Below are 25,174 nucleotides of genomic sequence, written 5' to 3' on the forward strand. Positions count from 1 at the left end.
TTGTAAAGGCATGCCACAGACAGAATTTCCTGGAGGAGAGGGTGGATCACCCTGTTCAAATCAAGTAAATGCCCATTTGGTGGATTATCAGGGTTACATGTTAAGGTCAATCCAGCTAAACCTACCTGGCGACTGAAATGTAAGCCTAGTTTGCCACTTCATTTGAATCATGTATGGCGCCGGTAGAAGTTGTGTCTCTCAGCTGTGCCCTTCGGAGCACCTAGATGCTCTTACCATGAAAAATTCCCGAGCCTCTATTTGTGGTCTCTGGGAATAACCAGAAGCATGTGTCAAGTCTCAAAATGGACTCAAAGCACCAAAAACGATTACTTTGCTGCCCAATTTTACATTTCTTTAATGCAATGTATTCTATCTGCAAAGGAACAAGGATTACAAGGTGCATATTTGTCAGGCATACTTTCATACTAATTCCGCAATACATACAGTTGGCAAACTACCAATTCTAAGACATTTTATGTCAGCAGGAGTCAAAAAACAAACAGAAAGTTAAATGGTGTAAATAAAGTAATTGTCATTAATTTTTTCACTATGCATATTTCGCCTCGGGATGATTGCCTCCTCAGGGCACACTAAACATCAGTGATATCTCCATTGATTCATTCTCATTTTAGATATAATTGCAACAAACAGTGGTTAAACATTAGTATTATTGATAATATTACTAATCACAGTTGCTATAATCAGGATATTAACTGACACAATTTAATGGTCAGGAAGATTTGCATCACAATCTGATAGGTGAAGGACGGACGATAGAGTTTGAGAGTGGAGGAAGAAAACCACTCTTCTACCCAAATATTGTGAAAACTGGTGAAAAGGAAAAACAAAGAAATGACAAAAGTCGATCCAAAATTACTTCCGCTGTTGTAAAGACTTTGCTGCACGGTATTATGGCATTCAATGTCACGTCCAGGGGCAGAGATGGCCGGTAATAGCCCGTCAGCCCGAGCTTAGGCAGGCCCAAGAGACGTAGTGGAATGCTACTAAAGACAGCCAGATTCCACCCGATTACCTCTGTGGCAGGACAGTATTGAAAAGGTGCTTGATGACAGGATTAAAGTGCTTGAAATGTATCTTGACAAAGTTGACTAGTGAGATTATGATAGTCCAATGTAGAAAAAGGTATTTTGTTACATACATAAAATAATCCAGCGATTGCTCTGAATATTCTTTTTAAAGCATGTATCCCTGGGTGCCAGTTTCCTGATGACCAGATCAGATCAGACTTGCCGAAATCACAAATTGTCCAGCGAACATGAGAAAAAATGCATTATTCGCCATCAATTTCTCCCAGTTTAAAGAAACCACTCTATTTCCTTATTAGAAATCACAAGGTAATGGTAGGTGTATGGACAGACTTAATTTGACGATCAATGACAAATCCAGCAACATTCATCTCAACATCATTAAAGGGAAGACTTCAGCGGTTGTAGCAACTTCCTTTCCTCCAGAATTTTTCTGACGATATTGGCGGCTTCCATCGCACAGCCCCAATGGATAGTCATGCCGAACCCACCGTGTCCATAATTGTGAATAATCTGCAACAGACAAAGGAAAATGGTACAAGCTGCAATGAACAGTAAATTAAAGTGTAATCATATGCAAGGCATGTTGAAGAGCCAATGCAGGACACATGGGATTTGAGATGAAGGCCAGCAGCAAAGATCCTTGCAAAGAAAAGAGTGGTGTGCACCATGATATCCATTGCATACAAAATTAGTTTGACTTTATCTTTGCAATTACCAGTGAGATGGAGCCTTGAACGGCTTACTATATTGTAAATCCACTGACAGGAACGCTATCCTTCATTATTCAGCTTCTACCCATAGGCCTTCAAAGACAAGCTTTCAATATGACAAGTTTCTGAGAATACAAAAAGTATGCACATGGCCTGAAGTCGAGAATTAAGAAACTGGCCTATCTCACTAAACTGGTTAAACAGGAATACAAGAGAGATTTGTACAAGCCTGCTATGCACTTCTTATTGACAACCCATTGACAAGAAAATTGCCTGCGTCACCACTTTTAACAGGATCATGTGCAAAATCAAGAGCATGAAAGAGAAACATTAGCCCCTGGTTAAACAATTCTTACTGCACAGTGACAGACCATTATGTGATGGTGCAGATGAGAGTTGCAACTAAGTACAAGCTGAGAAATGCACTGTAAACTGTTAGTAAAATACCAATGGTCATGCAGCCGCCATGAGGAGTATAATAGGTTGTGTGACACAAGTAGAGCGAGAAGTAGTGTGCATTCATAAAAGCAGGGAAAGGTTGCAGAACACCCAGACATGGTTACAAAAGTAGTATATACATGGGTGGGTAGGGAGAGGTTGCAGCATAAACGGGCAAGGAATAATGAATGGCAGCATGCAAGGCACAAAGAACACTAACGTGGCGGAGGAAGAGCAGAAGTACTGCCATTACTCCGACCAAACCCTGTTGGGAATCAATTCGGAAATACTGAAGCATAATTCGAAATTCCAGACATCATGATGCTCAGACAGTATCCTGAGCACCAAGGTTAGTGTGCAAAAGGGAGTTCTGCCGAAGAGTTGAAACCGCACCAGATAATGTTTCACAAAGCACAGGGTGCAATGATTAAGTTAGTTAGTTTCTATTGGTAGCACTGAGAAAACAGACATATATATGAATGCCAGGTGCATGTAGCTGCCATGCAAAATATTCCCATAATGAATAAACATATAACACCCCAAGTGTCCACTGAAAAAAGGCACGCCCACGTTAGGACAGTAGAAAATCCAATAAATGGGCAAACATGGTTTTATCACATCGGTCGCTCATCACGTCGCCAGAACAGTGACCATTTATTCCATGCCCAATTATATAGCGAAACTGCCAGGCTTGTTGTGTATCTAGAGAGGGGAACGAGATGCCAAGGCCATGAACATGTCTGGAAGAGAGAACATCGGCATGGGATCGAGATGGGAGTAACTTTCAAGGCAGACTCACAGCAGTTCGCCCAGCTCTCCTTCCCCTCCACGTACTTGGGCACTGCATAACATTGCCCAAGGCTGGATGAATAAATAATTAAACAATCAGAATCTTCTTCACCTTATCGACTCTTGTAGTAGAATGCCAACCAATAGCTGGTTAGATCGAAATATATCATTTTTAGAAGGATGAACCCAGGAGGAGTTATTAGTTAGGAAAGAACCAATAGTAGAATTTTTACTTATGGATAACTATATGTTTTATTGTTCACTAACAAATTGAATAAGCAAATAGAAGTTTTTTATGATAATTGATAACTATGAAATCAGCTGTAACGTTTTTCGAACTTAAAACCGTATTGTTCCTAACACCATTTTGAGATTGTCTTTTGTATGCTCTCCTGGCGTTCGTATATGAATAAAGTTGGGTTTCTCATGCACTTGGATTTACTCCGTTTATTGAGTGTTTCTCTTTATTGGTATATTTGGGCCTCTCATGCCAATTACTTGCCCTAAAGGGAGAAAAACATCTCTGAAATCCATTGTTTACTCATAAAACCAATATATCCTCCCAGAATTCAGACAGTACAAGCTATGTGGGGTCTTAACCCTGGTATGAACCATATGCCTTGCAGGTTTTGCTCAGCATGCTCCTTCACAGCTGGAAAAGAGTATATTCATTTTGGCACTCATACTTGGGCATCGAAAGACACACAAACTGCAAAATCAAACATTTTATTTACAGCATAAAATGCCCTCAAAGGTATATATCAACAAGTTGGTGATACCAGTACACACCATGATGAATTAACAGTGGTCCATAATTAGATGTAATCAAATCACAGCCCCTTTCGTCATGCATTTTATTGAAAAGGAAAACACCAACAAGCTGGTCTGAACACATTTTGAAGACGTCTATTGGGGGCCCTCCAACTCATCTCCCATATTTGCCATGCACTTGGAGATAGGACTAGGGTATTCAGATACCAAGACATCCCTTGCTTCTATTTCTCTCTATTTGAGTGCTATTTCGAGTGAAAAGGCTTGGCTGTAGAACACCATGATTAACAGCTTAAGAGCAAGGAACCACACAGCAGAAATCCCTTGGCAAATTATGTTTGAGCCCACCTCGATACATTGGGGATACTAAATCACCTGCCAACTCAATTTGTCGCTAGCAGGAATTTGAAAATGGAGTTAATACAGAGGGCCTCATCACGAGTTGGGCAGTAGCCTAACACTATTACCACCGCATTTAAGGGTCCGCCCAATAATGAGTCTGGCAGCATTAACCTGGGAATAAATGTGGCAATTTGACGCCCATGTTCGGGCACAATTGGCGCAGCGCTATTAGTGCATGCTAATTGCGCTGAAAATGTCCCATTGGATCCAATGGACCCAATGGGGAATGGGGAATATCCATTACCGCCCAACTATTGTTCCGGCGCTAACTTGAGATGAGGCCCAGAGTCTTAAAACGCAGCTTGAAATTCTCATAGAAACTGTGGAAACGACCAAACCTCTAGATCAGGCTATAGCTACCGAACCTGAACTACAGCCCTACCTTACGTGTAGCCATTATCTGAGATACTGAAGTCTCTTAACTAAACTCAGATTTAACTGTCTTTTTGTGACAAGCTATTCTGATCAAAATGGAGTTGTGATTCTGGGTACTCTGTGTCCGTTTTGCACCAATACACCTTAAACCTTGTTCGAGGTTATCTTTATATGCAGTAAATATAGAGCGCCCTCGGAAACCCTTAGAATTGAGTGGCATTAGGCAGAGTAGACCTGCCTTTATTTTTTTTCTATGGACTTATTCTTCCCAGACCTTGTAGGCTGTGTTAGCAGTAATGCCAATAAGGAGGAAGCATTTGCAGCAACCCTGATAATAATAAATAGGAAATTTAATAGAATTTTTAATATTAGGTGTATTAATAATTGTTAATTTTTATCTTACTTGATGGAATTTGCTTTGTGTTTCTTTCGAGAGTCTAACATATATTTATGAAATAATCATTTCGTAATCCTGTTTTTATTTGACCTTTTCTGGAATTCAGTATATCTGATGACTTTTTAAACCAACCTCTGTTTGAACCTATATTGTTTTGAAGCATTTATTATTGTATGTGTTTGTTTTATGTATAGTATGTATCTGAATATCTAATACTTGCCTAACAGCGAGCAGAGAAGTTTTCCAAAGAACACTTGGCTCTTAACAGGGCCTCTGCAATGATTAGGAAATAAACAAAATTCGATCTAAAACAGCTACAACACTTATTATAGCCAAGACACAAGCACAGATTGCTTTGTTTCTTCTGAAAAACAGTGTATTTCACGTCAGCCCCCAATGTTGCCTCGTGAATGCCTGTCAGACAGAGTTCCGTCTGCTCCCCCTTCAAATCCTGTTCTGCATCCCAAGAGTTATGTGACTCCACTTTTTTCTTTTTCCAGGACAGGATCGTGGCCATTTGTCATAAGATCTCTGATCTAGGCACATCTTCTGCCTGCCTGGCTTCCTCTATTAATTCTTTTGCTCCTGTTCTGGACTATGATACATTTGTTAGTTTTATGGTCTCTGATATTATCTTGGCTACAAAGCGTCTAAAATCAGCATCACCTGCTGACCCTATACCTCTTGCTATTCTTAAGGCGGTCCTCCCATCCAATTCACTTTTTTTGACCTTGGTAGTCAACACGTAATATTCTTGCAACCAGGTTCCATCTATTCTTAAGCATTCTCTGCTGATTCATCTACTGAAAAAATCACATCTTGATCATCTGCTTCTCTCAAATGGCCACCCTATCTCTTTACTCTCTTTACCTATGAAACTCCTTGAGTCTTTGGTTCCCCCATTCTGTGTTCTTTTACTGAGGACTCTGAGTTCCTAAACCCTTTTCAGTCTGGTTTTCGGCCCAGTCGTGGTACCAAGTCTGTGCTTGTCTCTGCCATGGATGACCTGGCCCAAATTGCTGATCTGGGTGGTGTCAGTGTGCTAATATTATTAGACCTTTCAGCCGCATTCGACACAGTAGACCATACCATCCTGGTTGACAGGCTCACCTTGGCAGGCATTGCAGACTCGGTCCTCGACTGGTTCTGTTCCTTTTATCTCTGACCGTTCACAGTCTCTCTTTCTCTCTCCATTTACATCATATGCTATTCCTATCACCTGTGGTGTACCCCAGGGTTTGGCTCTCTCTCCCTTTTCTTTAAAGTGTACAAACAGCCTTTAGTTAAACTGATTCACTGTTTTAAGTTTGGTGTTATTCTTTTGCGGATGACACTCACATTCTGGTGTGGCTTTATCTATCCCTTCCTTCTACTCCTTATGTCTGCTGCTCATGTTTGCTGGCTATCCACATGTGGATGTCCAGCAACTGGCTTTGCCCAAATGGCGACAAAACAGTGGTGCTTCTGATAGGGTTTGGGACGGGGGGCCCCTCTCTGGTCGGCTGATTTGTTGCCCTCTGAGCTCGGTCCTTTGCCTACCCCTAGCTTGGTTGTCAAGCACTTGGGGGTGAAGCTCTATGCCTCGCTCTCTATGGAGGTGCAGGTGAGTGCAGTCTGCCCAGCTGTTCACTTCATACTTTGGACTTTACGCCAGGTTTTACCATACCTGCCTCTCCACCTTTGCCCTTTGGTAGTCTCAATCTTGACTTCGGGTTTGTTGAACTTCTGTAATGCCTTATATCAGGCCCAACCGCTTATCTTATTCATCGGTGCAGATTCTGCAAAATGCTGCAGCCAGGGGCCTCATGTTATGCCTCGGCTACCCTTCTTCTAGCCTCACTCCTTTGGCTCCCGGTGGCCAAGCAGGTAAACTTCAGGGCCCTATGTATTGTCCATCAGGCTTTTTACATGTCCAGGCCCGAGTACTTACAGGCAAAAATCTGCCCATATGTTACCACACGCCGCCTTGGCTCTTCGGTGGCCTGTCATATATCTGTCCCCAGTTTCAATCAGTCCCGCATTGGTGGGTGTTCCTTTTCCAATGCAGCTGCTCGGCTCTGGAACGATCTGTCACTCTGTGAGAGGCAGAATCATCTTTCTTTCCAATGTGCTCTTAAATCTTTTCTCTTTTAGTTTTCTTGTCCTTCTTTCTCCAGCTGGTTCCCATAGCACCAAGATGCCCTAGTTGTCGTTTGCTGCGCTTAAGAAATGTCTTAACATAACATAACACAATCTATCTGAAAAATAGAAGTCAAGCGATTCTTCTCCTACAAGTTCTTAACTGCAATATTCCTATGCAGTGGTTGAAGAAAAAGAAGGGTATGACATAGGCACACCGTGAGGGTAACTTCTAGAATCCTGCACAGATCTTCCTACATATTGGCACAGATTCAAGAAGAAGTTCAGAGAATGCCGAAGGGGAATGAAACATGTCAGGCTCTGTGCTAATAGACACAACCAACCCAGGATTTTATGTAGTTTGTTGATTAAGAATATGTGCTTTTCCAGGTCAATCTGGATATTTAGACAGTTGATGTTATGTACAGTGTGTAAACCATACAGTAAATGCACATACCACGGTTAAGAAAAGAAATAGACAGACATAGAATTATGAGAAAACAATGGTTGTCAGGTATCATTAGAGAGTGATATGTCAGATGTTGTTATGTTACCAGTACATTGTCATGACCCTTGCCCCTGGCCCTCACTGTCAAGTCAGCCTTCCAGTTAGGGCCAGGTCAAAGGCCTTAAAACCTCATCCAAGACTCTCTTGGAGTCAGTCCTGGCGCCTTTGGCGTCAGGCTCATAACCATCATGAAGACCAACATTAGAATGGAACTATTTACTTGGGACTATTTAACTTGGGGGGGGTTCAGCCAACATGGAGGCACACCCATAGCTCAGTTACAAGGAACTGAGCTATGCGGGCTAGTCTTTTGGGTGTGGCATGCCTGGGACTACTTTACCTGGACTACTTTGGGTGTGGCAGGCCTGGGACTATTTTACCTGGGCTACTTTACCTGAGACTATTTAAACCACACCCAAACAGCAGAACATGCTTTGCGTTATTCTGCTGTGGGCAGCGTAACACTCACCGTGTCCAGTTCTTTGATGCCAGTTTTCCTGAAACCAAGGACCTGCAGAGAGAGAAAGAACACTACAAAACTTACCTGGAACAGTATCCTGTCTTCAATCCATCGCTGACTTCAGTTCCACTCACCTAAAGGTACGAACTCCATCATCCGGCACTGCATGCATCCTGGAATACCATAACCTGGAAAGAGGAGAAAGAAAGACAGCAATAGTAAGTGTTTACTCACGTTACCTCCCGAATGAAGAAAGCCACACAATTCTTAACTGGGTAGTCATCTCCTGGTCAGTATCATTGCTGGAACATTACGGCGCTCGGCGAGGAACATCGCAACCTGCAAGGAGAGAAAAGACACAGGTTAGCAATATAAAGGGGAAACAGCACCGCGCATTGCGCATTACTCACCGGACAGCATCACGCACACCGCGCTTTCACCTACCAGCCCATGCTCATCTTCAAACTGCATGATAACACCAAAATACCTTTCCATACCTAAAAGGAAAGAAGCAAGATATTATTATTCGAACTAAGAGAAACATAAGAACTGCATGTAAAGACTGTAAGCAGCAAACCTACAGAGTCGCAGCAGGCCTGGGTTCCCACAGGGGGGCTTGCACCAGTGAAGTAACTTGGGCGCTGCTCGCCCCTACATCTACGCACCCCTGCCACGAGGAGCAGGACACCTTTTACAATATTAAGGTGAGGAGAAGGCCCAAGGGGGAGGAAGGAGTTGAGGCCTAGGGAGGTGGGAAAACATAAAGACAATCTAGTATTGAATCCAGCTCTCCTATATTGCAGACCCATCTTTAACCAGAGGCATTACCAAGGGACCGGGAGAGGGTTTGAGAGTGCAAATCATCCAACCAGGGCTGGGTGGATACCAGGTGAGCGTAACATACATGTCGTGTTTTAACTTGGTTCCATAAAAGTTGTTCTTTTCATTATTAGCCCAAATGAGATGTGTCTGTTCTGAGCCATTACAAGTATAGTGGTCCTCATGGGATGTGCATGTTCTACTTCTGAGCCATTACAGGTATATCAGCCCTGAGGAGTTGTGTGTTGTGAGCCATCACAGGTATAGCAGCCCTGCTGAGGTGTGTTCTGAGCCATTACAAGTATAGCAGCCCAGATGAAATGTGTCTGTTCTGAGCCATTAAAAGTATAGCAGTCCTCATGCAATGTGCTTCTTCTGAGTCATTACAAGTATAGCAGCCCAAATGAGATGTGTCTGCTCTGAGCCATTAACAGTATTGTGGTCCTCGTGGGATGTGCATGTTCTACGTCTGAGCCATTACAGGTATTGCAGCCCCGATGGGGTGTGTATTCTGAGCCATTACAAGTATGGCAGCCCTGAAGAGTTGTGTGTTCTGAGCCATCACAAGTATAGCAGCCCTGATGAGGTGTGTGTTCTGAGCCATTACACATATAGAAGTCCTCATGGGATGTGCTTCTTCCGAGCCATTACAAGTATAGCAGCCCAAATGAGATGTGTCTGTTCGGAGTCATCACAGGTATAGCAGCCCCGATGTGGTGTGTGTTCTGAGCCATTAGAAGTATAGCAGCACTGAAGAGTTGTGTTCTGAGCAATCACAGGTATAGCAGCCCTAATGAGTTGTGTGTTCTGAGCTATTACAAGTAGAGCATCCCGGATGAAATGTGTCTGTTCTGAATCACTGAACATTTAGTAGTCCATTTGATAAGTTGAAAGTTAAGTCAACTCTGTTACAATTGAATGTTACCTACATCTCAAATGCATATCTCTGATGCAAACTCATTAACTCATCTATTAACAGGATTTTAACTAACAGGTTACACAATAATCTCTGCAGCAGGGTTATTGGCCCACTGAGCTGCCTTTCCCAACAGACTGTTGACACGGAAAGGCACATAGGGTTAGGGGATTGGCAGTTCCATGTGAGGCTTGCATGACATAAATGGTTTGTCAAAAGCTCTAAGCCTGTTTGGACTATCCTACATTAGTCAGGAGATTCATAATGAGGCTTTCAAATGTGCTATCTTTTTGGCAGTAGGGCTCAGTAATCGGACATGGTAGAAGCAGAAGTTTTGAAAAGCACAAGACCGAGTAGAAGGGATTGTAGTATATGACAGTCATGCCAACTTCTCACTCTGTCGAAGGTTGGTGGGAAGAGCTCAGACACCGTTCTTGCTCAGCACTTTAACTCACTGCAGAAAATGCCAACACATGTTTGTGCATTAAACAGCAGCTCTGTTAAGAAATTCAGATACTGTCCCAAAACATAGCAGTCCTGCTAAGAAATGTGGGCATGATGCAATAAACCCTGCTGTGAATATTTGGCATTGCGTCGTGATATGCGTATAGCAGCTCGGTTGATAAATTAGGCTACTTTGCCTGAATATATAGCAGTCCTGTTGAGAGTTACCGGTACAATCTGTACCACTGAAAATATATACAGCACTGCTTCTACCTCTATCAGTGGGTGGTCCAAAAAGTTCAGACCACATGCCTAGCTATGCGTTGCGCTCTAAGAAAACAAACTATGTATACTGCCCTTTCATGCATGTGAACAGATGCAATCGTAAGACTATAAAAAACACATCTTCATATAGAACACCCAAAACGTTTTTCCTTCTCACAAAAGCCAAACAACTGCTTCCTGGGAGGCTCTGCTAAAAACATCAAGAGACCAAGAACCCCAAGCCATTGAATGCTGCTGATGTGCTTCTCTGATGAAAAGAAAACACAGTATGAAATGCCCATGCTGCTGCAACTGCGCTGCCTCTATTAAAGCGGATTAAGACCAAGGAAAATGAAGCAGAAATGCAGCCCTTGTTTAAGACCATTTTACACAATCCTATCTGTGTCCTAAAGCAAAGTGAAAAGCATGTTCATGATGCATGATGCAAGTTGCTTTAATAACACTGTAACGTACAAAATGAGGGCAGTGGGACAAAGTGAACAAAACACACATTTCCTTTTACATTACTCAGAAAGTATTATCTTGAAAGAATCATTAACAGAGGAGAGTGTTAAAAAAAATTAAACAGACCAGGGCTCAGCCCTGTTGCTTCTTTCAAGGAACTATATGGATTGCTAAAGTAAAGAGTGGATTTGCAAACTGCTGCTGGCCAGGCTGTCACCAGTGAGCTTCATGATTTATGGGGGTGCTGCCATAAATAGTCTGTGTAAGTGGTATGCAAGGAAGAATTAAAAGGGCCGTATTGACATGATTTCTGTGCGTAAAAATGCCGAATATGCACCTTATCTGGATGTCTGTGAAAACGTGACAGTAATGCAATTACCACCACTGTTACCGCTCCACTAAATTACAGTTGACTGAAAATGTGTGCTCATTCTCAGGTGCAAATGCCCTGAAAAGGTATCTAATGGCCACACCTTCCCGAAGCACACTTCCAAACACAATGCAGCCACTGGCAGTAGAAAACTCTGAGCACCAAAACTTCCTGATGTTCATTGAGCTGCAGAGATGTGTGAAACAGCAGCGTCTCAACATAAAACCTGCACAAAGGCAGAGGAGATGCCATGTAAGGAGAGCATCCATTCCCCAAGCCATGCCATCACCTTATTAAGCAGCCAGAAACTTTGGCACAAACCCCTTATTCGACTTCAAAAACAATCAAAATCTACAACAGAGATTGGTTCATACATACGAAGAAAAATGCAAAGAACAAAATGTATTGAACCAATGGGGTCTCGCACCAATAGTGGGACATCACAAATGTGGAGGTTGTGTGGCTTGTCCACTCACTGAGAGTCGAACAGAATTCAATAATGGGAGGATAAAATGAAAATTGCTAACCCACACTAATTGTAAAACGAAAAATGTGTTTTATATTATTGAATGCCTGTGTGGCCTACTATATGTGGGCAAAACCACAAGAGAAACACGCCAAAGAATCGGCAAACACAGATCTTGTGTGAGGAACAAAGTTCCTGATAAACCCTTGGTTGACCATTTTTCAGAATGGGACATAAAGATACGGACCTCAGATGGTTCGTCTTACAACATGTAAAAGTACAGGCACGTGGAGGAGATATGGTTTCATTACGCCATAGGATCGAACAAAAATGGATTTATAGCCTAGATACAGTGAAACATGGACTGATCATTTCCGTTAAGTGGAATAATTTGATCACCAAGAAATGAGCTGACAATGTACCTTGAAGTAACGATCTGATGGGTTAAAGCATGACACTTGCCCATTTGTATAAATGTGCACTTTTTACAAATGAAACCATCGGAACAGATAAATGTGTTCATAATCATCTTTTATTATTGCCTAAGCAACAGGCAATCTAAAAAACAGGCTATGTAGTATGACTGTATAAGGCCATAACATCATTCAATACCATGCAAGTACTTCTGAATTTCATTGAAAACATTTCAAAGATGGGCGCTCCATTCAGGCCATCTGTAGTCCTTTTTCGATGACTATGCATCGAGCTGCGGTGCACGGGTGGTGTATACATCCGCTCGTGTCACAGCAGGGTCTGTTTGTAAGGAGCAGCACGCAAGTGAAGTCCTTCCTTTGAACATCCTGGAGATTCCGCTTCTGAGCTAGTGTTCATGGGCACGAGCGCACATCTATTCGAGCCTTTATGAAATATCAACCAAAAGATGCTGCAATGTTCCTTACATTATTCATAAAACATATGCTGAACCGCGCAAAGCATACATGTCAGCCCACTCGCTTGGACAGTAAAAAAGAGATACGATGAAGCGCGTATAAAAACTATGCATATCAAAAGAATTAGGTTATAAAGAGATGTAATTTAGTAGGTGCAATCTTCAATCACAACAGGGTCTAACCCTAAATCTCATAGGGTTTCCCATGACTCTAAAAAGCTGGGACCAGTTTCGCAAGGTCCAAAAACTTGTTGTTTGATGCACTTGAATGAAGTGGGTCCATTTTCCGTTCTGGACCTTGAAAAGCATACTTTGTGAGTATAAAAGATCAGATGAGTATTGATGAACACTCTACAGTATAGGAGCAAATATACATCAAACTATTATCCTACAGGCTCAATATACATTGCAGAGAAGGAACATTTTCTGAAAAAAGACATACTCAGCCAATCACAAGACAAAACAATTATTTTTTTGACGTTTCTTCCGACTGGCCCATGTAAGTAATTTTAGGCACATAAATACATCTTGGTTGTAAAATTGAATTGTTTTCGATAAAGATTTTTATTTTAAATCTCCAGGTTGGCCCATGTCAAAGTATCTAAGACTTGTACAGGACCACAGATTAAATCCATATATCTGATCTACTTTCGCTAAATATAAAGTGAAGGTGAGACAGACTATGACTAGTGAAAAGTCAGTGTATAATACATTTATTGTAATCCAAAATTATTGAGATGGTTCATAAAGAAATGTAGAAATGTTTTTTAAGTGTTTTTATAGGTATCACGGCTCCCCATACCCACGAGACAGGCCACAGACAGTTTCCTGTCCGTTTTTTGCCCTGAAGAAGGTTGCTGTGTTGAAGGTCTCAAATTAATGTCCAAAGACAACTGAAACATATGTAGACATGTTAAACCTCTGTGATCAAATCTTCCACAGATGTTTTAAAGAGACAATAGATCTAAATTAGCACTATCTAACCCAAGACGGTTAGAAGGAAAGTAGCTATTTAGTATGTATGCGAACCAGTATGAAAGTGTATGAATGATAGAGAAATAGTGAAAAGAGCTGTGGTTTATCCTTCATATATAGTCCTGGAATTTATAGAAAGAAATTAAAAAATCTATGTTTTATGTATTTTATATGTTTGTGTTTTTCTATTAAATTAAAGCTAGTTTCGTTGGTTTCGTTCGGAACGATTATCAAAGTCAAAAACATGATGTTCTACAGGAAAACCTTGCTCCCGGATCACCCCCCTCTACTAGACATAATTCGAACCGAAACATTGGGCACATCCTGCAGCGCACTGAAACATTGGGAATCATTGTGCAAAATAAAGTTGATGGAAATCCATTCGTCTGAGGCAGAGCTCATCCGTAATCCGAAGAAAATAAAAAAGAAAATGACTGAGTTAGATTGGATCAAGACCTTAGACGGTGCAGCCAAGGCAAAACCAACCAGCCATCTACCGCCCCATGTGAGCAAAGTAAATTCTGTTCCAAATTACCTGAGCAAGTTCTCCAGTCAATCGGTCAGAAATCTGTTTTTGAGGGCCCGCTTGAACTTACTGGAAACGCACGAGATTCTGACAGTTAGAGGGCAAAGCAACACAAAAAAATGCCGATTCTGCTCTAACAAGGATGAGGTTGAAACCATCCGTCACCTGTTACTGAACTGCCCGGGCACAAAACAAATTGTAGAAAGGTACTTGCTACCACACTTATCTGCCTCGCATATCAGAGATGAGGAATTATGTTGGGGGAGGCTAATGAGTGGTGAAAGGACCACCTGGACAATCGCCACAGCACAGACGTTGAAACAAATCTTGGCCCTCTAACTAATGTACTGGAACAAATTCAGCTTTGATTTTCTTCTCTTCTTCTACATTTTCTGTTTCTCATTGTAAAAATCATTAATTTGATTAAATCAAGTAAATAAATAAATAAATAAATAAAATTGATTTGACATTCAGAAAAGTAGTTTGCAGTATTTGTATAAAGACAACGTATATCGATATGAATAATCCCTCTCTTCCGCTGGTCCACCTTGTTTTGTTGACCTGTATCTACAACCCTACAGTCCCTTCTCTCTGCACTTATGAGCCACCCGCTGGCTGCACTTGTCAGTTAACTGCATTTCCCCCTTCCTCCCCCCCCCAGCACTTCTCTCCTTCCCTCTTCCCCGCACTTGCCTGATATGAATGACACAGGGCCTAGTCAAATTGTTATTTTGTCCTCTCTTTGTTTCCCCCTCCTTGTCTTGTTGCGCCTAGAAATACTTGTTTACAGGCATGTTATAAATGCCATACCATATCATATTTAATACACTAACAACTGGACATAGTAGGGATGGCTAGTAAGTCCCTGAGGCAGTTGTGACAGCTGACAAATTAGGGAACATCTCTATCGTAAGACCAGCTCATAGAAAGGAGGGAGATTACCATTTGGTAGAACTAACCTAGGGTTACAGACACCTGGATTAGGCAGGGATCCCAAGGGAGATGAGAGAGTCAGAGGGACGATTCTAGGACCAACAAAGTACTAATAAACACCATTGAACTGTCTTTGAGACTTAGTGTGGTATGCCATCTGTGACAAATAACTCTGAGCATTGTGGACAAATGAATACCCACAGCTAAACCTATTGTTTATATTGAACAACCAATGCTTTCTTTGTGCATACACGCATTTTTCTTTGCATAGGAATACACTTGCTAGGAACTGTGGTAGATCTTGAAGTCTTGGGATGGTCGATGAGCTCTCTTCATGATCACTAATAAAAAAGTGCTGTACGATGCACCTTTTACACTGCTGTGTAAAGAATTGCAGTGGTTGAGGAAGGGGAACTTGCTGTATAAATTATCTTCAGAGATGATAGCTCACTAACTACGCATGTTCACAAATTGGCTTAAAAGTGTCTTACCTCTAAAGCCAACCAATTTCCGACGTAGAGAAAAAGAATTAGAGGGAACATTGACGATGTCCTAGCCTTTGGCACAGCAAACCACAATAACGCAACTGACCCCAAGCTCTTGATGCCTCTCCAAAGCTGGTTGTCAAAGGAAGGAACCTGGACTTCACCTTTGATGCTCTCTTCTTCCCCCAGGAGAATGCAGTATCACAAAATGTGTACGCCAACAAGAAGATGATCCTCTCTTTTGACTACAAGCGCAAGGCTCATCGCGATAGGCTTTGTTGCTTCCTTCTTACAATAGCTTCCAAGCATGCCTCCTAAAATCAATAATAAAATTCATCTATCATCTCTAAAAAAGCACAGCTGAAATGTCTAAGTCTAAAATGGTATAATCACACTACCCTAGCGCTAACAGCTCTTCATTGACTTCCTTTGGAATAGAGCATACTGTTCAAACTACTGTGACCGCCCACCAAGCCTACTGGTCTAGAGAACCGAAACACTGAAGTTAAAGAGCTAGTCAGTACACTGCAAGAAGAACCTTAAAGTCTGCTAACAAAGGCAGACTCTGACCTGCAAGGTTTAACAAAGCCTAAAGTGGTGTAAATTATTCTGAGCATACATGACACATTTTGTAACAAACTACCTTTGGACCAGTTACTGTAAAAGGACCACATTTAATTTAGGAGGCTTGAAAGATTAAAATTTTCCAACGCCCCTTTATATTAAACAAATAGATCAAAAGATGCAAAATATCAGGGGTCTTTCTTTGTCAATTTCAGCGATTGATCTAAATCAGCAATGGGATCAGTATATTTCAACCCTGCTGGCAGGTGAACTACAAGCTGCCCATCAGGCAATAAATCCAAACCGATCACTCCCTGTGCCAAAATGAAAGAGGGAATCCTCGACAGGATGGGATATGAACAGAAGTTCTATAAAAAGCTTTAGGGGCTCCAACTACAACTTCAGAAATCCCTTGTACAGAATTAAATATATACTTTAAATAAGTGGCTACGAAGAAAATCATTGAAAACAGTAACAACCACTCTGATACTTGAACAGTTTACTGATTCCCTCTCCCAGTTTTGTCAGTTATTTAATACCACAATCACAGATGCAATTCTGACAACTAGTATCCACCTGAGGGCATATCTTCCCAGGTCACCGGTGGCAGTAACACCTAATCTTAAATCTCTGACCAGCGGGCCTAACAAGGAACTCCACAGCCCTGATGGGACCTCGACTCTGCATAAGTACAGGAATGGGATCTTGAATCTCGGGCGAATTTAGCAACAATCTTTCTTCGAAAACTCTGTATGGAGTGAAGACTAGGCTGGGGAAACCCATCCTACTTACAACTGGAAGGCCAGTCCCAAAACATTACTCCTGCAGTAGAGTAGGTCAGGTAGCCTGAATCTGCCAAGATCATTGTATGGAAGAACCTACAGAAACAAACTACATGTGACCTAGTGAAGATATGGACCAGGAGGTCGACTCCTAACAGGAATATCATGGGTAGGAGGGAGAATGGGGCAAAGAAGCAATAGAAGATAGGTTGGATCAGTGTCCAGGAGAAGAGTATACGATCAGAGTACGGGTTAGGGATAAACCTGATATGTCAACGCTCGCCCCTCCTGACAGCACTGGAGTAGGTGGAAGCTGAGACGCCATTAATGCACCACCATGTTTCTGTCACGATCAGCACCCATAGTCTAGTCTTTTTCCAAGATGGCCACCACCAGAGTATCCACAATCAGTTCTCTGTCATCCTTCCGCGTGTTGCAACCCATTTCTTTCCGCTTTGGGCTAAATGCTAGTTTTCCTCTTTTCGAGCATCTCTGGTCTGTGCCTACTTCTGCTTACCTTAGTTTCCAGTTTTGCTTTGTTCCAGTCCTTCTCCTCCCGGTCTCCCCTCCTCTTTGCTCTGTCTCCTTTTATTGCTACTGTGGCTCGCTTTCTCACTTACCGGGAATTCTCCAGCGGCTTTGAGGAGGCTTTTCGTGAACACTGCAGTGTTCAGCATCATTGGATACAACGTCAGCTTACTAAGGTTTTTTTTTAGCACCAACCTTTTTTTCCTAAAGACCGGCTATTGCAGGGAGAGGTCTCTTGCCAGGACTACCCCTAGTCAGGCATAGTGGCTTCCCCTCATGGCAGGCCATGTCTCTACAAGGAAGAGAAGAACTGTCAGAAAGAAGAAACAGATGGCTCAACCAGAAGAATTCTCTTCTCCACCTTCTACAGAAGACTCAGGTGAGGAGAAGGAGGGCAGCTTTGACATTACTAGAGCGAGGAAGCTGGCAGACAGCAGTGCCTTCTGATGTAGGTATGCCATATCAGGTGATCTGGGGGAATCAGGTACAGATTACCTGCATCCATGGGGACTGGGACAAGTATGCCAAGGCCACACTTGCCCTGGAAGTGTGGACGGTGGACAGCCACACTATCCCTGCAGAGGCTGCAATCATGACTGGACTACTGAAGATCGTAATCTGGGATATTGACTTATCCTTTTTCCCCAGTGGCTACACGTAGCTCGAGCCTCTGCACTTGGAAAATCCCAAAGCACTCTCCCCTATAACTGAAAACAGTTGCTCATTGTCTATGTGGCTATGTGAACTGCTTAGAGAGAAGGCAACCATTTCAACTGTGCAAAGGCCCTGATATTTCCTCATGGTCGGGAATAAACATCTAAATGAACCTCATAGCCTGGTGTGAAACCACCACTATGTGCTTAACTTGTAAGAGAAAACCTTTGTGAAGAAAGTCCCCATATCAAATCTGTGGAAAGAAGGCTAAGGGGTGGGTGATTGAAAAGGGGACATGTGATGAAGCCACATTTGTGGAGGAAGTTTGGTTGATTCAGGAGGTACTTGGGGCCAGGGGAAGCCACCTGTTCTTTGAAGCAAAACCTAGTGTTAGTATATGGTGGATCCCCAGGGTTCCTCTTCCCTCATCTTATTGTATAGGGGAACTTTGTAAAAAATAGTATAATCCGACTAAGAGAAAAAAAGGGTGCAGATCAGATAGGCTGTGGTCTAGAGACTGATGCCATTTTGTAGTCAGGCAAAACTGACATGCTGACTATGCAACAGCTGAGAGCCGGCTTGCAAAGCAGCATAGTAAGCATGTCAGTTTTGCCTGACTACAAAATGGCATCAGAAGCCTTAAATTCCGTGGCTCACACCCATATGTATATATAAACAAAGAATGAATGAATCCTACAATCCTCTGGAAGCCACAACACATGAGAACCATGATTATGAGAGGGAGAACTCTGGTGAGGAAAGTGAGATTTAAAGTCCTGAACAATCCTGTACCCCAGGGACAATAATGACATTACTCACTCAATCCCATGCACTATTGGGGTGATTAAGTTTGCTAAAGCAGTATAAAAGCAAGCAAAAAGAGCCAGATCAGGGGGGTTGGGCTGGAGATCTGAGGGGAGGATGGACCAGGAGGAAAATGAGCACAGGGTGCAATAGTAATCAAGAGTAGGAATTTGTTAAGTATTTCAGCTAAAAGCTTTTCCATGCTTGGACAGGAAGGGAAACAAGCTACAAAGTGTCCTCTCTGGACCGCTGCCTAGAAATTGGCAAGCCTGAAGAAAGTAGCCTGTTTTAGGGATCTTGCTTGGGGGTATATCCAACACCCTGGTGCAAGCTAGAGAATCTGAGAAGGAAATACATTATTTCTACTGAAGAGAAGGTCCCTGGAATGCCCCGGCTCACCCCCAGTAACATGACAGCCGAAGAGCTAGAAATGCACATAGCAACTCATTATTTGCTAATAAGTTACTAATAACTGGTTTACTAATAACTGGTTTTCTAATGATTTGTCGGTTATGAATTTCAAGAAAAACAAACTCCATCATTTATGGCGATTGGACCAAACACACACTCATTTAGAAGCATATAAAACCTCTGCTGCCGCGTTTAAAAAAGCGGTGATAATAGAAAAAAAGAGGTACTTAATGTGAGAATTACCGATGTGAAATCCAATTGTAAAGAGCTTTTTAATGTGTTGAAAGAACAATCACATACGCCTGGACCCACCCAAACCCTGATTGAAAAAAATAAAGAATGGTGTACTGAAATTCAATTAGCTATGTCCCATAAACTAGAAAAATTAAAGAAACCATTGAGACAAAAAGACTGGCCCTGAATATATTGGGTCAGCAAGAAAAAATTCCTAGTGTGACGGGAAAGATAAAGATATAGCCATATTTAACTTCTGTCCCATTTCTGAGGAGGAACTAGCTAAGACTATTAGTCAACTAAAAAGCACAAGTTGTAAAGGAGACCCTTGTTCCGCTATTATAATTAAGGAATGTCTACCTACTCTTATTCCGGCACTCACTAAATTTGTGAATACTACCTTTCAGACTAACTCGGTGCCTGATAATTTAAAAAATGCGTGGATCACGCCCCTTTTGAAAAAAACAAATCTGTGCCCCTTAACATCTTCCAACTACAAACCGATTACAAATACTGTGTTCCTTTTGAAGATCCTGGATCGGGTTGCTTACAATCAAATCTCTGTATTTTTGGAACATAACAAAATCCTGCATAAATATCAATCCGGCTTCCGGGCCAACCATGGCACCAAGACGGCTCTTCTTGCCCTTAAGTCTCATCTCACTCAAGAGATGGACATGGGCAAGAGCTCCCTTTTGAAGATCTTAGATCTCTCCACTGCATTTGACCTGGTGGACCATTCCATCCTGTCCACCAGGTTAAGAGAGAACGCCTCTTTCTCCGAAGCGGCCATCCAATGGATTTCATCTTTTCGGCACGGTAGACAGATCAGAGTGGCTAGCGAATCAGCAGAAGCTGATCCTATACCCCTATTGTACGGAGTTCCCCAGGGTGCCTGTGTGTCACCATTTGTTTAATAATATTTTTATGATCCCCTACTTCCAGATGTTGGAGGAGGAGGGGATCATATTTGCGAATTACGCAGATGACACACAATGCTCCCTACCCATTTTGGGCTCTCGTCAAGAAGATGAAGCCTTCATCAACAAAATATACCTTAAAATTCATGATTGGATGGTCTGCAATGGGCTTGCTCTAAACAGTGCCAAAACTGAGCTTATGTTGGTAGGCTTCCCCGGTAAACTGGAAAAATTGGGGCCGAACTTTAAGTGCTTTACCCTGGATAATTGTGTTATCGAGTTCCTGCCCAAGGTTAAAACCTTGGGCGTGTATCTGGATAAACATATGAATATGAAGGCCCAAGTGAATAATCTTGTTTCATCCTCATCCTATTTCATTAAACTTTTTCGCCACCTACGACCACTGATCTCGGAGAAAAATGCTGAAACCTTGGCTAGAGCCATTATTGGCGCAAAACTGGATTATGGCTGCAGTCTCTTGATAGGCATCCGAAAGCAGAGATCCAACGGCTTCAAGTGATTCAGAACGGGGCGGTAAGTGTGGTGAAGGGCCTAGGAAAAAGGGACCATGTCTCTGAGGTTCGAAGGAGCCTTCACTGGCTTCCAATTGCAGCAAGAGTCCTATTTAGGCTCCTTCTTATCACACATAAATGTATCATGGGTCAAATGCCTCTATATCTGAAGGAGGTTATTGTTATTAAAGACAATGAGAGGACTTTAAGATCTGATAATACCAATACCCTTAGAGTTCCTCGGAGTAACTCCAATAAAGCTAGAATGAGCTCTTTTGAAGTAGCGGCTCCCATCGCATGGAATGCTTTGTCGCCTACCCTTCGAACAATGGCCTCAACAGAACCTTTTAAGAAGTTGTTGAAGACATCGCTCTCTGCCTAAATCATGTGGTCCTTGTTGCCCTTACAGCCTAGTCATGACTGCTTTCCTGTTCTGTTCTTTTTGTTTGTGAGTTTGCGCCCATCAGCCTACGGGTACCAGGTGCGCGGTACAAATATATTAACATAACATAACATTTGGACAGCCACCAGGAGGGCAAGTGACATCCACATATGCAGACAGATACCCTCTTAGACAACAATTCAAACCTTATCCAGCAAATGTGTTTCTGGACACAGGTGCTCAACACTGGTCATGGACCCAAAGGCCTCGATGGATGACGTTGACTAATGAAGAGAAACCAGTGTGCTGACCTCATTAGTGACACCACGACATAGAGAAGTTAGTCACAAAGTAAACTTGCATCCATGCACAAAGTTACATGAACATACAAGTGTACACATGAAGAACATGCATCCACAGTTCAGTAGATAGAGGACAGATACCTATACATACTGTCAAAAGCTTTTATTATTTTTTCTCACTAGCCAAGTGCAGAAATGCTGAACGCAAGGCAAAGAAAGATGCAGAGCAAGCTTGCAGTCGCTTATCGCAACTAACCCTATGGAACTACAGGATTATATAAGGAGCCTGGAAGGGACAAATACGACTAAAACATGCACAGTATAGATATGTAGTAATCATGGTATACTTATAATGAGGATTACATGAGGCCACAAGCCACAGGATGAGAGATGAGGGAAAGCAGAACCAGGCTGCTGTCAAACTTACACTGAGATGGATACGATTTAAATCACTCACCCGGGATGCAGGAAATGGATACAGGGTGAGTTCAACGCCCTCAGTATAGTTTTCGGAATCTGTAGAATACAGGCCTTCCTAATGATGTACCTCTCTAACTGATATAACCACAGATAGAGGAGTGAATCAATGGAAAGGTCACATAACACAATTAACTGGGTTCGCCAAGCTGAGGAAGCCAAGAAAACCCATTCAGTTTATAATCCAAATGAAAACTAATGCAGTCTTTAGTCAGAACAAAATGCTATTCCCTGCATTAACCAGACTAACCTGTCGGGGTCCTCCAGAACTCGAACAAGAAGCATCCACTTCCGGGGTTCCAGGTAGCGATTAGAAACAGTTCAGTAAATCCAAGGAAAAGCAATCAAAACAACGAACCAAGGAAGGGAATATTAGTAAGGGAGCTAACACCCGAACGGCACAAGGTACGCACTAGAGTCGGGTTGGTGCACTGTGCTGGAGAGCGTCTGAATAAGTCCTGTGCACGATTGTCACTGAGGTGAGGAAAGAGGAGGACGTGATTCAGCTTGACAATCAGCGGTGCGTGAGCGTTCTTGAATCCCAAAAGGCACAACAGTACCTGCAGCAGTTGAATACAAAACTTATACCATGTGACCACGTGGAAGAAGATTGTTAACAAAGATCATATGACCACATGGAAGAAGAATGTTGTGCCCTTTAATAAACAACAGAGTACAAAGTCTGCCAAGGAAACATGAATCATCAGGCAGTAAATGTTTGTAACGTTAAACAAACGTTACCATGATCAGAGATGGAGCCAAGACCTGTTGAATACAGCAATCTGACCTTGAAATCCAGATACAGATGGCCATCGGGGAGACAGCGGCGAGCCAGTTGGAAATTCCGTGAAGAAACGCCAGGAAGCTGATAGCTGAGAAGCAGGCTCGAGTTGAGTCTCTGGAGAACACCGTGCAGGGACGGCAACCAGGAATAGCCGAGGACGTGAAGTCTGCTAGATACAAAGTAGCAAAAGGAACTGAAAGCGCTGTGCTGATAGATGGCAACCAGGAATAACCGAGGACGAAGTCAGCTGGATACAAATGTAGCAAAAGGAACTGAAGTGTAATCGGACAGACCTTCAGAAGGGAAAACAATCAGAAGCACCAACCCGCCACCTGTGGTCATTTAAGTAACGTCTAATCAAGCGTGGGTCGAAATGCTGATCAGTATCACGTGACGTTACCAACCACATGACCAGAATCAGACACAAAGGCCGTCTCCAGTGCAACCTTCCAGTGAGCCGCCAGCGTGAATAGAACGGTCTGGCTGTCGTTCTCCACGTGAATTGTCTGCGTTTCTGTTCCATCACGGCAGACAACCTGGATTTGGGTGTACCAGCAGCACAAATGGAGTTAGAGGTAGTTGCATGCATGACAGCTGCACAAAACACCAGGCCAGGGCTCGCAGCCAAGTTCAGAGACAAGCAATACATTCCAAACCTAAAACGATAAGGGCCATCTGCAGAAAACAGAATAAATCCTCATAAATTGTAGACCAGAAGAGCTTTATTTCGTGGTCCTCAACCAGGTGATGCAGCGATCTAGACAATGGTCATTCACCCACGGTGGGAAGATGAACTATTCACAGCAACACAGACATGAAGTGAAACATGGAATTGTTAACAATGTTGCAACGTTGAGGGCACTTTCACAGGAAAAAGTGGTACTACTAACAGTTACATTAGGAATACATAGTAATTCTCATCACCTTGAGAACGTGCACAGAACGCTGAGACCAGAGCTGGGTCCCAGGCCTGAGCAGATCAGCTGCAGCCAATCAGGGAACAGAAATCCAAGGGTGGATGGCAGAGGGCAAGGGCCAATGGTCATCCTGTGATCCTGCAACAATGTAATAGATAGTTTCTTGGGAAAGGGGCAGGCCAGCCACCTGACATATGAGGACCAATAACACACTATCTTTAGGTACAATCCATAAGGGATACCACTCCAATCACCCAACTAGACGGACTGTTAGGTTTTTTGGGGAAGGGCCCATGTTGTGATGTCGAAATGTAACAAAACAGCTGACACAGGCTCGGGAGCAGTGATTCTGGGAATTTTCGAATGTCCTATATGATCCCTATCTGTTTGTGTAATAAACGACAGTTCTAACTTGCCCTTGGCTGAGTCCTCTGTTTGTATACTGGGGGAGGGTTGTTGGGTCCTGGGAGCTAAAATGGTGAGCTGGTAGTAACCCCCTAGCATATGGCATACCTAAGCCAACACTACCCTGTGCCGGGCTATGCACAAGACCATGAGGAAAATAGTGCCATGTTGATCTTATAGCAGACCATAGCATGTGCTGGGATAGAGCCCAGGAGGGGCAACCGTTATCTCAAGAACAACTTCTGACTAGAAAGCAACCAGACGGTTGCTGCTGTTAACCATTTCGGGTATGCCCTAAGGCAGGAGGGAATTACTGGCAGGTGTGTGCTGTGTCGACATCCCATGAGCCTAGGAAGTTAGCCCAATGCCAGAGGGTTGTTGGTTTGCCAGAGGCATTGGGTAGTCGCAATAACAATGTCCCACGTTAGCAGAGATTCTCAGGCCCATCAAAGACTCCCCAATGCAAAAACGGAAGACTCAGCCATGGGGCAAAATATACTGCCTTTTATTATGCAATACAGACAGGGATCATACAGGAAAACAAATCTCCAGCATTCTCAGCTCCTGAACTTGTGTCACACGTTTGTATTCACGGGTGACACCACAAAAGTCAGGTCCACCCCAAAAACCTCTGGGCTGTCCTCATTGGTCAGTTCAGGCAGACTACTTATAGGAATTATATAGGTTAGTAATTCTACTGGCCTTTCGTATCAGGTGGCTCCACCTGAGACTTCTATCTAACTGTTGCAAATTACACAGTTGCAGAGTCGCAGGAAGACAATTAGCCCGTGCAACATTTCATGCCATCTCACAAATGGATCTTCTGGATTGGCTAGAGCAGGTCCTCCCAGGTCGGGGACCATTTCTAGTCAAAGAGCTCAGTGTACCTTTTCAAAGTGATTCAAAGCACTGTGGGGGGTTGTTTGTTC

At 42.8% G+C, this 25,174-nt stretch overlaps 1 protein-coding gene across 3 annotated transcripts in view; it reads right to left on the reverse strand.

Annotated features, from left to right (window-relative positions):
• Positions 1–337: 337 nt before the first annotated feature.
• Positions 338–25,174, reverse strand: part of DAO (D-amino acid oxidase) — a 431,100-nt gene continuing 406,263 nt past the window's right edge. For 2 of the 3 annotated variants that reach the window (XM_069619455.1, XM_069619456.1), the window contains exon 11: positions 1,295–1,559. In XM_069619455.1, coding sequence (XP_069475556.1) covers positions 1,428–1,559 — 132 coding nt within the window. In that variant the 3' untranslated portion in view covers positions 1,295–1,427. Of the gene's footprint in view, positions 1,560–25,174 lie in introns of all 3 variants that reach the window. The other variant, XM_069619457.1, reaches the window with a different exon arrangement.

This window comes from Ambystoma mexicanum, chromosome 10 (assembly GCF_040938575.1).
Source record: "Ambystoma mexicanum isolate Mex_15411 chromosome 10, UKY_AmexF1_1, whole genome shotgun sequence".
Taxonomy (NCBI): domain Eukaryota; kingdom Metazoa; phylum Chordata; class Amphibia; order Caudata; family Ambystomatidae; genus Ambystoma; species Ambystoma mexicanum.